Source organism: Mustela nivalis (assembly GCF_964662115.1).
Source record: "Mustela nivalis genome assembly, chromosome: 16".
NCBI lineage: Eukaryota > Metazoa > Chordata > Mammalia > Carnivora > Mustelidae > Mustela > Mustela nivalis.
This window is the reverse complement of record NC_139035.1, coordinates 42173410-42188605: the sequence shown is the minus strand read 5'-3', so window position 1 is coordinate 42188605 and position 15196 is coordinate 42173410. Positions and strand designations below refer to the sequence as shown.

General features: G+C 40.0%; 1 protein-coding gene across 12 annotated transcripts in view; it reads right to left on the bottom strand.

Annotated features, from left to right (window-relative positions):
• The window catches only part of PPP1R12B (protein phosphatase 1 regulatory subunit 12B), a 220127-nt gene that overhangs the window by 139379 nt on the left and 65552 nt on the right, over positions 1-15196 (bottom strand). For all 12 annotated transcript variants that reach the window (XR_014303700.1, XR_014303701.1, XR_014303702.1 and 9 more), the window contains exons 4-8: positions 11766-11925; positions 10316-10460; positions 8980-9054; positions 6243-6322; positions 5208-5347 (exon numbers count right to left, since the gene is read on the bottom strand). Coding sequence is in view for 8 of the 12 variants with exons in the window: in XM_082701996.1 (XP_082558122.1) it covers positions 5208-5347; positions 6243-6322; positions 8980-9054; positions 10316-10460; positions 11766-11925 (600 nt within the window). In the remaining 4 variants the exon portion in view is untranslated. The remainder of the gene's footprint in view (positions 1-5207; positions 5348-6242; positions 6323-8979; positions 9055-10315; positions 10461-11765; positions 11926-15196) is intronic.

Sequence of the window (15196 nt, the reverse complement as noted above, 5' to 3'; positions counted from 1 at the left end):
TTTTAAGCCACGTTCTAGCTGTGGACATTGGGCAAATTACTTAACATATATGAACCTCTCTTTTCTCACTGGTTAATCAGGGATTTAATTCTTACTTATGAATTGCTATAAAGTCTAGAGATAATGTTTTTAAATTGCATTGTTCAATGTCTGGCCATAATGAGTCCCTAGTAAACAGTTATTTATTATTAATGTTATCATTTCTTGTGGTTATTATGAATATTTAAGACATTCTTTAAATATTATCTGAATATCTCTCTCCCTTACTACTCAAATGTGACAGATCATTACAGTAAGAACCCTCAATGAATCTATACCCCTGTGTAGTGGCCTCTCAGATTGACTCTGGGCTTATCAATGTGACTTTCTTTTCTTTTTTTTCCTAAAGATTTTATTTATTTATTTATTTATTTATTTATTTATTTATTTATTTGACAAATAGGGATCACAAATAGGCAGAGAGGCAGGCAGAGGGAGAGGGGGAAGCAGGATCCCCGCTGAGCAGAAAGCCCAATTCGGGGCTCGATCCGAGGACCCTGGCATCATGACCCGAGCCAAAGGCAGAGGCTTTAACCCACTGAGCCACCTAGGCGCCCCTCAATGTGACCTTCTATGGCCACTGGGACATTAGCAAATGTGACACAAGCAGAGGCTTGGAAAGTGCTTGTGCATTGAACATTGCCCTCTCTTCTGTGGAATCCAACTGCTGTGGGAAGAAGCAGGGGCTAGTCTGCTTGATGAACATGGCCCACTTGCTTCATTTTAACCAACCACCAGAGAGGTGAGTAAGGCCATCTGGGACCAGCCAGCCCCAACTAACTTACCAACTGACCACCAACACAGGTGTAAGCCAGTATTACCACATGGAGAGAAAAGTCATCCCAGGGAAGTCCCTCCCAAATTGCCAACCCACAGAATTGGGTATATATAAATAGTTTTTTTAAGCACCACTATATTTAGGAATGGCTTGTTATTTAGCAATAGATAACTAATATACCAAGTGTTTAAATAGAATAAGTAAAAGAAAGGGGAAAATAGAAATCCAGATCAAACCGCTTACATTCACCTCAAGAGAGAATTAGTATTCTTTACAACTACATTTACATGGAAGACACATGAAAACTGTCATTTTATGAGATTATATCTGTGGATCTTTTTAAAATTTTTTTTAAATTTTAAATTAACATATAATGTATTATTAGCCCCAGGGGTACAGGTCTGTGAATCACCAGGTTTACACTTCATAGCACTCACCATAGCACATACCCTCCCCAGTGTCCGTAACCCCACCACCCTCTCCCTACCCCCGTCCCCCTGGCAACCCTCAGTTTGTTTGTGAGATTAAGAGTCTCTTATGGTTTGTCTTCCTCCCGATCCCATCTTGTTTCGTTAATTCTTTTCCTACTCTGTGGATCTTTAAAAACAGGATAAATGAATTCAATAAATACTTGTTTAGGGTCACCTGCGTGGCTCAGTTGGTTAAGCGACTGCCTTTAGCTCAGGTCATGACCCTGGGGTCCTGGGATTGAGGCCCACATCGGGCATTCCCTGCTCTGTGGGGAGCCTGCTTCTCCCTCTCCCTCTGCCTGCTCCTCCCCCTGCCTGTGCTCTCTCTCTGTCAAATAAATAAATAAAACCTTTAAAAAAAATGAAATACTTGTTTAGTACATATATAATGTGCTGGGCATTTGGAAACGTTTCGCTATAATCCAGTTCCCCATATTCTTCCAATATACACTTATGTATAATGAATATTTATTGTGCACCTACCACTTAGAAGACCCAGTGCCAGGCATTATGGAAGACAGAAAGATAAACAAAACACACAACACATTTCAGTGCTTCTGAAACTTGCTGGTAAGGGAAGAAGAGAGGAGATGAGAAACAAACAGAAATAACACTACTATTAGGTAGGGTAAGTAATATGAAAGAAGTTCAAACAGATAGCTACCAGTCAGAAAAGGGGGGGAAAAAAACTTGTTTCCGTGATGAAAACAAGTTTCATAAAAGAAACTTCTTTTCATAAGAGAAGCGATTTGAGCTGGGCTTTGAAATATGAGGAAAACTTCAACTAGCAGAAATGACCAGGGAAGCTTGTTGGAATCATTTGGCTTCTGCCTCCATCAGACCACAGAAACTGCTGAGATTACCAGACTCCCTAAATACTGTCTATTTCCTGACCTCTCCCTTCCCCACTCTTACCCTGGGTTTTCTTTCTTTCTTTTTTAAGCTTTTATTTAATTATTTGAGAGAGAGGGAGAGAGCATGCACAAGCAGGGGGAACAGAATGCAAAGGGAGAGGGAGACAGAGGGAGAGGGAGAAGCAGGCTCCCCCGTGACCAAGGAGCCTGACATGACGCTCGATCCCAGGACCCCGGGATCATGACCAGAACTGAAGGCAGCTGTTTAACTGAATGAGTCACATAGGCATCCCCTTACCCTGGCTTTCCTGATGCAGAAACACATATCCTGGTTATCCTCAACCTCTCTGACCATACCTTCTTTGCTTCCTAAACACAGCATGCCCCATGACTCTTTCTTGTACATCTTTTCTCTACAGTCTCTCCCTTGGGAATCTCCTCCTTTCCCATACCTTTAGCTTTTACCTTTTAGGCAGATAATTTCCACATTTCACTCTGCCCCTGCTACTCTGAGGAGTCCCAGGTCAAAGTCAGGATCTCAGGCACACGACTTGCCAACTATGAGACCCAATTTTCCTCACTCCTTACAGGGTCAATTTCCCATTCTAAAACGTGGTGATAATACATCCCTCAGAGTGTGGCTGTAAGTACACTGCAGAGTAAAAAGCACTACCCAAATGTTGTTATAATCCCCCAAACTAAATATAATCTCTCTTACTAGTGAATACCATTGACAACATTTATATCTCTCATGTGACATGTATTTTATTCATGTACATGCCTTCCTATTCCCCTGTATGTCCTAGATGTATCCAACAAAAAGCATTTATTTAATGAACATGAATGCTTGTCCTGTGTCAGGCGTCATGCAGAGACTTAGGAGTAAATGATAAACCTGGAGTTCCAGCAAGAATGGTGAGTGCTACAACAGAGGTAAGTATGAAGTGCTAGAGGGATACAAACAGGGGAGCAATTATCATGGGGTGGGAGAACAGTGAAGCAATCCACTCCTTTTCAGTTTTTTATATAGAAAAACCTAAAGAAGGGCTCTTCATTCCAGTAAATCCTCCTATGCTACAAACTTAGTTGGTATCTATCCTATAGCTTGTAACAGAAATCAGTCAATAAACATTTGATAGAAAGGAATTCTAAGGTGCAAATAAATGTTCAGGGGTAGGAAAACTAAGGGCATGTTTGGGGAAATCAAGAAATCCAGCTTGGCTAGTAAATGACACTGCCTATAGATAGTACTGGAAAGCTCAGCTAGAGATAGATTATGAAAGATCTTGAAGGTCAGGCTATAGGACTTGGGATTTACTCTACAAGCAAAGATGGAAGTAGCGAAAGAGGTCGTAGATGGTTTCTGGACAGGGGTGTAATATAATCAAAGGGAGCTGAGGGTGTTTTACTCCAACCACAATGCGGAGATGGGCTGCAGGGACCAGAGACCTGAAGCATGGGAACATATCGCAAAGCAATTCCAGTAGTTCAGGGAGCTCCCTCCCATTCTTCAAATACCTTGGTAGCTAACAAAGTGATCTAGCATAGAGCAAGACCAGATAGTAATTAATTCCTGAAGCTTAAGACATGTAAGCCCTCAATAAATAAAAACATAAAAAAAGATGAACATTTACAAATGTTGATAGGTACTAGACTAGCATTTCCAGAGCAAGTTGTGCTTGCTTAATAATAGAAATTCAAGGCTCTATGAGTAAAAAGTTATCTCCTATGCTACAAACTTAGTTGGTATCTATCTTCTCTATACAATCAGTAATCTTTAATTTCCTTTGGTGACATTCAGTGAGCTAATACTATACTAATATAAAACAGTGAGTGCAGGACACATGTACTATAAAACTTCAGTTATTGTTGGGCCGCCTGGGTGGCTCAGTGGGTTAAGCTTTTGCCTTTGGCTCGGGTCATGATCTCGGGGGCCTGGGATCAAGCCTTGCATCAGGCTCTCTGCTCAGCAGGGAGCCTGCTTCCCCACCCCCCCACCTGCCTCTCTGCCTACTAGTGATCTCTGTCTGTCAAATCAATAAATAAAATCTTTAAAAACAAAACAAAACCTTAGTTATTGTTAACTTCCAGTTATCCATGAGAGCTATTCTGTTGCCACTGAACCTCTATTCAGTAAAACCCAGTATCTCTTTTCTCAATGTTTGCCTATGTATCAAAACCAGTGGGTACTTCTGCAACCTGTGGATCTAACCATGTTCAGCACCTCACTCTCACTGTTGGGCTTCCATATGATAACCTTAAGAAATGCCATATGAAGCATATATAATATCAATAAGAGTCATAAAGGTAAATATGATTTTGTTCCTTCTTCAATCCCCAACTCAGGAATTGAAGGGGCTTCACATAATCAGAAGGAAAAGGAAAGATCTTGGGATTCTGTTTAGGGAATCAGAGGAACCTGAAAACTAAATGCAAATTTCCACCAGCTGGTTAAAGATACTTGACCAAATATGACTGCAAGATCTCACCTTCTCAGCCTACTGGGTATCTGATCTCTATACCCTACCAACCTGAGGTCAGAGAGTTGGCTCCTTTACACAAGAATTTTGGTGCATGGGAGGGGGGTGGGTTGTGGCACACCTGGGTGGCTTAGTCAGTTAAGCATCTGACACTTGATTTCCCCTCGGGTCATGGCCTAGGGTCTTGGGATCAAAAGCCCTATTGGGCTTCACGCTCAGTGCTAAGTAGGCTTGAGATCCTCTCCCTCTCCCCCTCCCTGCCTGCTCGCAAGCACACGCTTGGGTGCTGGCTCGTTCTCTCTCTCTCTCTTTCTCTCTCTCAACTAAATAAATAAATAAATAAATCTTTTTTTAAAAAAGGAATTTTTGTGTGTGCCTTGTCATATGGCTACATAGAAACTAATACACATATTCTAACCTAGCTCACGGTTTTTACAACCAAGTTTTCACTCAAAATTTGGTATCTTACCTTGGAAAACTAAACTTAAAGAAGTTAAAGTCCTCTAAGGTCTCCTAGCTCTGATAAGCAGTTATCTCCCTGCATTATGGAAACAGAGGACCTTTGCTACCAACATCTTTATATTACCTGCTTCCTTCTCAGTTTCTGACTCAGAAGCTTCATCTTCACCTTCCTCCTCCTCTGAGCTGGAGCTGCTGGACTCTTTGCTTTCCTCCTCCATTTCTTGGGACTTGGGTACTTCTTCTTCATATAGCATCTTCTCTTTGCTAATTAGAGATGACAATTTGAGTGTAACTCAGAAATGGCAAACTATTTAAGTTCATTGACAATCAAACATAAGGAAAACAAATCCATAAACTTCTGTGTAAAAGCACTAACAGAACTACATCAAATCCTTCTTTACATTCTTCTGAATCCTTGGGTTTTTGCAGACTAAGGTTCATACTTTAGAATATGACTTAAGTAGATCTAGCCTGTTCAACACACAGGAAAAAGGAGGGCTATGAATCTTGACGGTGATGAAGCAGGTAAATGTTTTTAAAAAGTCACTTAACAAATGTTTACTGAGTGCTTATTACCTGCCAGGAATCAAGCTGGTAACAGTGATAAACAAAACACACATGTCCCTGAGTTCAGAGAACTTACAGTTAAAGATGTAGCTAGGACTAAGAACTCCTAAGCTGGGGGGAAAATATGTTGTACACTGTCTCAATTAATTTCTAAATTTAAAACATCATCACCTGGGGCACCTGGGTGGCTTAGTTGGTTGAGTGTCTGCCTTTGGCTCAGGTTGTGATCTCAGGGTCCTGGGATCAAGCCCCATATCCCTGGTGTTGGGCTCCCTGATCATCAGGAAGTCTGCTTTTCCCTCCCTTTCTGCCACTCTCCCTGCTCATGCTTGCACTCTTGCTCTCAAATAAATAAATAAAATCTTTTAAAAAACAAAGTTTAAAAAACCACATTCATCCATCCTCAGTGTCTCCCTCATATATCAATGCCAGCTCTTTTGCCCCTCAAACTTCCCACATGTTTAAAGATCATTTGGTTTAAATTGAACACAGTTTCTTTCCTATATAAATTCTTGAGCTAAGTATGTCACACACACATATGTACCCAAACACAGCAGAGCTCATTGCATTTCTTAAGCCCCGAATGTCTTACTTCTTAAAGAGTCCACTCTGCAACTTGCTGTTCAGGTCTGACTCAATGAGCTTATTCCGTGTCTCTTTTTCACTTCGAAGCTGGAAATTGAGAAAACAGAGAGGAAAGGGAAGAAGTTGACTATTGGTAAAAATCAGCAGCAATGAGAAGAACTCAAAATGGTACTGTCATTCTGAAGAAGACAAGACTAACACCAAAAGGGGAAGAAAGAACTGAGAAAGAGAGAAACCCATCAGTTGGGTCTCCTTCGAAGAAAATGACAGACAAAAATCCTCATCCAAGGTTAGAGAAAAACCATGGTGTTAGAGCTACAATAAAACTGTCTGTACCAAATATCCAAACTCAATCTTCAAAAAAATCCTGGCTTCTAGGGGAAGCTGGCTGGCTCTGTCGGAAGACCATGCGACTCTTGATCTGGGGTTTGTGACTTTAAGCCCCATGGTGGGTGTAGAGAGATTACTAAAATAAAATAAAATAAAATAAACTTTTAAAAGAAAAAAAAAAAAAAGCCTGGCTTCTGATGAATTAAAAAAATATAAAAGGAGGACTACCCTATGACCCAGTGATTGCACTACTGGGTATATGTCCTAAAGATACAAACATGGTGCTCTGAAGGGGCACATGCACCCGAATGTTTATAGCAGCAATGTCCACAATAGCCAAACTATGGGAAGAACCTAGATGTCCATCAAAAGATGAATGGATAAAGAAGAGGTGGTATATATTATACAATGGAATACTATGCAGCCATCAAAGAAATGAAATCTTGCCATTTGCGACGATGTGGATGGAACTAGAGGGTATTATGCTTAGCAAAATAAGTCAATCGGAGAAAGACAACTATCATATGATCTCCCTGTATAAGGAAGTGCAGATGCAATGTGGGGGGTTTGGGGGGTAGGAGAAGAAAAAATGAAAGAAGGTGGGATCGGGAGGAAGACAAACCATAAAAGACTCAATCTCGAAAACCAGACTGAGGGTTGCTGGGGGGAGGGGCGATGGGAGAGGGTGGTGGAGATCTGGACATTGGGGAGGGTATGTGCTATGATGAGTGCTATGAAATGTGTAAACCTGGCGATTCACAGACCTGTACCCCTGGGGATAAAAATACATGATATGTTTATTTAAAAAAAAGAAAAAAAAAAGGAGGAACTTTGAAAGAATTCTTTATGACCATATACTGAATTAGGCTGGCAATAGTTCTCAAGGTAAAAAACAGGTACCAAAGGGGAAATAAGTCCTTAGAATAAATTATCTGGTATTTAGATACATGCTCTAGACAAAATGAGTTTATATCCCTGGACCCCAAAGTTATGCAGGGAGCAAAGAGAAGCAGAAATGTTATTTAGTGAAAATACCATTATGTTCAAAAACCAAACCATGCTAGGTAAAGGATACATTGAAACTCTCTATTATTTTTGTAATTTCTATGTGGTTCTAAAAATTATTTCAGAATGAAAAGTTTAAGAAAACAACAAAAACCTAACTAAAAAAAGCATACACCTTAGGAAGGCTGATTCTGCAAGATAACAGCCCAGATAGTGTGTGGTAAGTCCCAAGTTTTAGCCTAGGTTCCACAGCTTACCAAAGAAGACAAAATGAAATATTAAGTTGTGTTTGTCTGAGCTTTATGTATGCAACTGTCCCACTAAGCCTTGAAGGATTTTTCCTCTACCAGTCCAGACGTGGTGCTGTACATGTGTGAGGTGGGATACAGTTGAGCTGTGCCACCAGGGAACTCCATAGTTACTTTTTTCAGGACTGCTCCAAGCTTCTCTCCTTTGTCCTAAACTTGAGTTCACATGCCCTAGTCACAACTCATGCAAAGGAAAACATAAAGGAAAGCTAGTGATTTTTTTCTGTCCTACTCTGTTCAGACATCAGCCCTGATGATCGTCAGTAGCTGATCTTTATTCTTTTTGCCCAAATTACTCATCTCACTTACAGGTAGAAAATGTGAATTATTCACTGTTTTTTTGGATATTGAGTGGGTTTTTTCCTTCTGCAGTCTGTATATGAGTACCATATTTAGGTAGGTCTCCCGTACAGCACTAAGCAACATAATGGTACATGTAAGCAAACAATAAAAGATTTAGAATGAGAAGGGAGAGGATTGAATTCTGGATATCTGATGAATCTTAAGTATGAATCACTGACCAAGTATTGTCCAATACAAAAAGATAGGTTTAGTTTTTTTTTTTAATTTTTATTTATTTTTTAATTTCTTTTCAGCGTTCCAGAATTCATTGTTTATGCACCACACCCAGTGCTCCATGAAATACGTGCCCTCCATAATACCCACCACCAGGCTCACCCAACCTCTTTAAGAAAGAAATAATGAATTTCTCTCTGTAATGAATTTGCTTTAAATAAACATGTCCTTTCAGTCAATAAGGGGAGAAAAAAGTTACAAGATGTCCTCTACTCTAGTACTCCCTATTTGGAAAAAACTTTGAATATACCACATTCACTTCCTAGAACTCAAGGGTAATTATTAGTTTGCTGTTCTCATCATTTTTGACTTTCAGCTGCTTGAAGGCTAGCTTATAATGAGTAAACTTTAACAACAATGGTTTCTGGGATATTTTCTAACAGACTGTTGTTAGTCCCTGAAGGGAACAGTTGTCATCTCTGAAATGTAGCTATGTCCATTTCAGCTCTCAGCAGACATAACTGAAACAAGGTATGAGATACCTGCACTGTTATAAAAGCTTTAAAGCATTAACCAAAGACTTACCACATTCTGCTTCTTCTGGAGCATCTCCAAATGCTCCACAACACCCTCATCAGCGACATCAAATGGCGTCTGGCCCTGGCACAGAAAAGTGGGTACCATGATCAAAAGACAACAGAAGTAGTGATGTTGTGACTTTATCAGAGAACTAGTCAATACTCACTTTATGCCTTTGTTCCAATGATAGCTACTTCCTTAACTTACCTACTCTACATAATAATAATTGCTTCATCTATCACAGAAGAAACTTAACAGGAAACAGCAAGTCTGCTGGGGAACCTGGGTAGCTCAGTTGCTTAAGCGTCTCTTGACATGCTCTAGACATGTTTTGGTTCAGGTCATGTTCTGTGCGTGGAACCCACTTCGGATTCTGCAGCCCCTCACACACACACACCTTTACCCACGCACACTCTCGTCCTCTAAACCAAACCAAAACAAACAAAATACATCAAATCCTTTAAATACATGTTTTTCCATTTTATAAAACAGGATTGAGGAAATCACCAAATTAACTCTAATGCTTACTGCACCTCGGCATATAATCAATTGAAATCTCTATTTGTACCTGTTCTCAAATGGTCTTACTTAATATATATGATAAATTCAATAAGGGGCTTTTAAAAGCCTCAGAAGGGGGTCCAGGGCTCATGTGTACTAAAGATTAAGTCACAGCAGTCATGTCCCTTTAAGTGAGAGAAGGGTATCTCTTTTAGGACACATTGGCGCAGTTCAGGACCCTAACCCATAATCTGGGGATGAAAGCTGGGTTCAGGAGAGATGTGAAGCAGGTAGAACAGCTACTAAGTAAAAAGCCATGTCTCTGTATTCCTAGAAAATCACTAGAAGTAGGGACAGGAGTTCTAAGGCCTCTAAAGTTGCTTTAGTGAGGCTGAGTAACTATTTTCAGCCAGACTCAAGGATCTTTATCATTATAATGATTTTTTTGATGACTAGATGAGAGTAGAGCTCAACGATCAAAGTCCTTGAATTAAAAATAAAATAAAATCCTTCATAACTCCACCACAGACAGTAACCTTAGGATTTCCCTATGCTCATTTTTGTTAAGGGCAAAAATGTCTTTTACAATTTATTTTAGGGGCTTCAATATAAATAGAATCAGAATGCTGATCAGTCGAGTTTTATTTTACATAGCAAACACTACTGTGTTGGTAATGGGGCAGGGGGGAGGGAGAAGGGTGCAGGGAACAGAGCCAATAGCTACCCGTGATACATATTTCCCTAGACAGTAAGCCTAGCCATTTAACTGAAACTTTAAGCCTTTTGTTCTGGAGACCCAGCCACCAATTTTACTCCCTTTTAGAGGGTCAGGCATACTAACCAGTTTGTTCCTGATATCCATGTCACAGAGTGCTTCTGCCAGGATGGAACAAGCCTCCTTTACTCCCCAGTGTGCAGCAGCATGGAGGGGAGTCCAACCATCATAATCCTGAACATTGAGTTCATAGCCAGCCTGGATTAAAAGTCTAAGAAGAAAACACCAAACAAGAGACTTATACTCTCTATATTACAGTTTTCTGCCAAATAAACTATCACCTAATTGATATTCAGACTTCAGCCCTGAACCACTGGGAAATTGTGGTTACTTTTGGCCTCTAAGGCACAGCTCAGGCTTCATGGTTCCTACACTGAGAGCCAACCAGAGACAGCAGTTATCAACCACCCTGAAAGGTCATAAGGTATTTCCTAGGCATATCCATGTTATACCACATAAGCGTGGTGTTTAGAAAGGTGTATCCCTTTGAGAGTCACCAAAGCCTGATTAAATTTGCCAAATCACAACTCTGTTACAAGGCATGTTTCCCATTTCCCAGTACGGGGAGGAAAGAACATCTAGAATGAGAGCTCAATTCTCCTCCGGGCTCTTTACTTACTAACTTTCTAGTTGATATTTGCAGGATCCCATATATTTACTGCAGACTCTCAAACTCCCAACTCTGCGAAGTATTTGCTTGGACTTCTTGCTAACTATCAAAATCTGTGTGCATGGAGGAAGAAAGGTAGGATTCCTGAGACCCCAAAATGCACTGGCCTGACTTGAGGTCACCCATATCATGGGCCTCCAGACACCTTCTAAGAAATGACCAGAATATGAATGTCATTCTCAGGCAGAAACAGTACACTGACATATTGCCACACCCATTAGAAACCCCATATTCGGTGGAAAGTGAAGCACTGGAAGAGTCTGGCAACGAACACACACACAATGCTATCAGCTACGAGCATCCGGGAAAGCCTGTCAACCCGTAAGCATCAAAAGCTACATAAAGCATGTACGGACAAGGAAAAAATGGAACAGGTAGAGTAGTAGAATCCAAATCCCTCTTATCAGTTTAACTACTTCACTCTAACTGGACACTGCACATTCAAGATCTATACCCTTAATCTAAAGAGCCCAGAGAAATTACCTCTGTCCAAAAAGGACCCAAATCACAAGCCTGTCCTGTATTACATGTCAACAGGGGAGGAGACTGCTGGGATAGTAACGATAAGTCATAGCACTGGAAGAGATCATGTAAGGTCATCTTCTAGGCCAGTACACCTCATTTGTTTCTTATTATACGTGTCAGTGAGAAGCTAGAGTGACAATAGTAGGGTGGGAGACCAGCTATGGGTTATTATCAGCAAACTATAAGAAAAGACTGCATGATTAGAGAGGAAAAAAATAAGGAAATACATCGTAGCTGAAAATCTAATTCACTCCCTGCTTCCAAACCCCAGCTCCTCTTCTCCCAGTCTGGCAAACTCCTGATTATGTAAATGGACGATACCTGAGGACCTCCGAGTAGCCTTTGGCAGCAGCCACATGGAGGGCCGTGGCCCCGGAGCGAGGCTGCCTTACATCCTCAATTTTCCCGCTGTTGAGCCACTGGCGGGCATCCTGTAACATCTGTTGTTCCTCTTCTTTTCTTGACTGCTCTAGATCAACTCCTGTAGAAACCAGACCAGCCAGAGTTACTCAGGGTCCATTTAAATCTGACGGGATATTTTCCTTAGATTTTAAACACAACATAAATTAAACCGCAAATAATGGTTTAAGTCATCAAGTTGGGTATTCATTAAATTTATTCTTTATTTAGAAGAACAATGACATTTATACACACATTAGTAGTTTTATCAGGGTTAAATCATTTTAAATACGGTGTGATGGCAGATCCATTAAAGTAACATGCTTAAAATGGTTTTTAGTTTTAAGAACATAAAGACCGAAGTGGACTTTGAGTTTTGTGTTATAGTATTTATACAATGCTCTACATTTCAAAGACCTTTTACATGTTTTACCATTTTAGTTTCCTAACAATCCTTTGAGGTAAATGTAACAGATATCACTATCACCATTTAACAGATGAGAAAATAACATAGAAAGGTGCCTCGCTTAAGACCACAAAACACATTAGAGCTGTCATTAGAAACCTGGAATCCCAGTCCCTGTCGTTCTTTTCCACTTACTAGTCCATAAGGCTGGTATCAAAAAATCTTAGATTCAGGTATGATATACTTTAGTATATCATTAGAGGTAGCTCTAATGTTCATTTCCACATGTAGGGAAATAAACTGACTTGAAGCCATATAATCTAGAGCAGCTGAGTAGGTCACGTGAAGTTAAAGCTTCCAAGGGAATGTAGCTTTTGTTTCGCTTTAAAACATTATAGAGGAACTCCAAAAAGTTTTTCTCTTTAGCCAGAAACTCTCCAACATTTGTGTGCCACTGAAAAGGGGCTGCGGTGGGGCATTCCCCCTTCGATAAAATAATGACATGATCATTGTACAGAAATCAGTTGCATTTCTATACACCAACAGTGAGACAGAAGAAAGAGAAATTAAGGACTTGATCCCATTAACAAATGCATCCAAACCATCAGATACTTAGGAATCAACCTAACCAAAGAGGCAAAGGATCTGTACTCAGAAAACTATAGAATACTCATGAAAGAAGCTGAGGAAGACACAAAGAAATGGAAAAATGTTCTAAGCTCGTAGATTGGAAAAACAAATATTGTTAAAATGTCTAAGCCACCAAAAGCAATCTACACACTCAACGCAATCCCTATCAAAATACAATCAACTTTTTTCACAGAGCTGGAACAAATAATCCTAAAATTTGTATGGAACCAGAAAAGACCCCGAATAACCACAGGAATGTTGAAAAAGAAAACCAAAGCTGGTGGCATCACTCTTCTGGACTTCAAACTCTATTACAAAGTTGTAATAATCAAGACAGTATGGTACAGGCCAAAAACAGACACATAGATCAATGGAACAGAATAAAGAGGCCAGAAATGGATCTTTGACAAAGCAGTAAAGAATATACACTGGAAAAAAGACAATCTCTTCAACAAATGGTGTTGGGAAAATTGGATAGTCACATGCAGAAGTATGAACCTGGACCATTTCCTTATACCGTATACAAAAACAGACTCAAAATGGATGAAAGATCTAAATGTGAAACAGGAATCCACCAAAATCCTTGAGGAGAAGACAGGCAGCAACCACCTTGACTTTGGCTGCAGCAACTTCTTGATAAACACGTCTCCAAAGGGAAGGGAAAAACAAAGGCAAAAATGAACTACTGGGACTTCATCAAGATAAAACGCTTTTGCACAGCAAAGGAAATAGTCAACAAAACCAAAGACAAGACAGAATGGGAGAAGATATTTGCAAATGACATACCAGATAAAGGGCTAGTATCAAAAATCTATAAAGAACTTATCAAACTCAACACCCAAAGAATAAATAATCCAATCAAGAAATGGGCAGAAGACAGGAACAGACATTTCTGCAAAGAAAACATCCAAGTAGCCAACAAACACACGAAAAAAGTGCTCAATACCACTCCATATTAGGGAAATACAAACCAGAACCCCAATGAGATACCACCTCACACCATCAGAGTGGCTAAAATTAACAAGTCTAGAAACTACAGATGTTGGCAAGGATGCAGAAAAAGGGGAACGCTTCTACACTGTTGGTGGGAATGCAAGCTGGTGCAGCCACTCTGGAAAATAGCATGGAGATTCCTCAAAAAAGTTGAAAATAGAGCTACCCTATGCCCCAGTATTTGCACTACTGGGTATTTACCCCAAAGATACAAATGTAATGATCTGAAGGGGCAAGTGCACCCGAATGTTTATAGCATCCATGTCCACAATGGCCAAACTATGGAAAGAGCCCAGATGTCCACTGGCAGATGAGTGGATAAAGAAGATTTGGTATCTATATACAATGGAATATTATGTAGCCATCAAAAATTGAAATTATGTCATTTGCAATGATGTGGCTGGAACTAGAGGGTATTATGCTAAGTGAAATAAGTCAATCAGAGAAAGACAATTATATGATCTCACTGAAATGTGGAATTTAAGAAACAAGGCAAAGGATCATAGTGGAAGAGAGAAAAAAATGAAAAAAGATGAAATCAGAGAGGGAGACAAATCATAAGAAACTCTTAGGAAACAAACAGGGTTGCTGGAGGGCAGGGAGTCAGGGGGATGGGGTAACTGGATAATGGTATGTTTTGTAACGAGCACTATGTATTATATAAGACTGATGAGACCTGTGACCCTGAAACAAATGATACATTATATGTTAATAAAAAAATACCAAAAAATTACCCCAAAAATGGCATGTCCCAAATACAAACATACCCATCCAAAGAGTTCTATACTCATGAGCAGGCTTTATCTGAGTTTGGTCTACTCCCAACTAACTTCCTAAATGAAAACCTGTGAACTACCCTAAGGATTATCTGTCTGATTTGGAGACAGATGGGGTGAAAGGGTAAGCAATTTATTTCTTTTTTCCCCCAGCATCACTGAGATACAATAGACATAAAACACTGTGTAAGCTAAATTTGTTCATGTTGTTTTGATACTTATATATTGCAGAATGATCACTACAATAAAGTTAACTACTAACAATATCATCTAACATAATTATTTCTTTTTTTTTTTTTTTTTAAAGATTTTATTTATTTATCAGAGAGAGAGATGGGGAGAGAGCGAGCACAGGCAGACAGAATAGCAGGCAGAGGCAGAGGGAGAAGCAGGCTCCCCGCTGAGCAAGGAGCCCGATGTGGGACTCGATCCCAGGACGCTGGGATCATGACCTGAGCCGAAGGCAGCTGCTTAACCAACTGAGCCACTCAGGCGTCCCTAACATAATTATTTCTTTTTTGTGCTGGGAACACTTAAAATCACTTAGC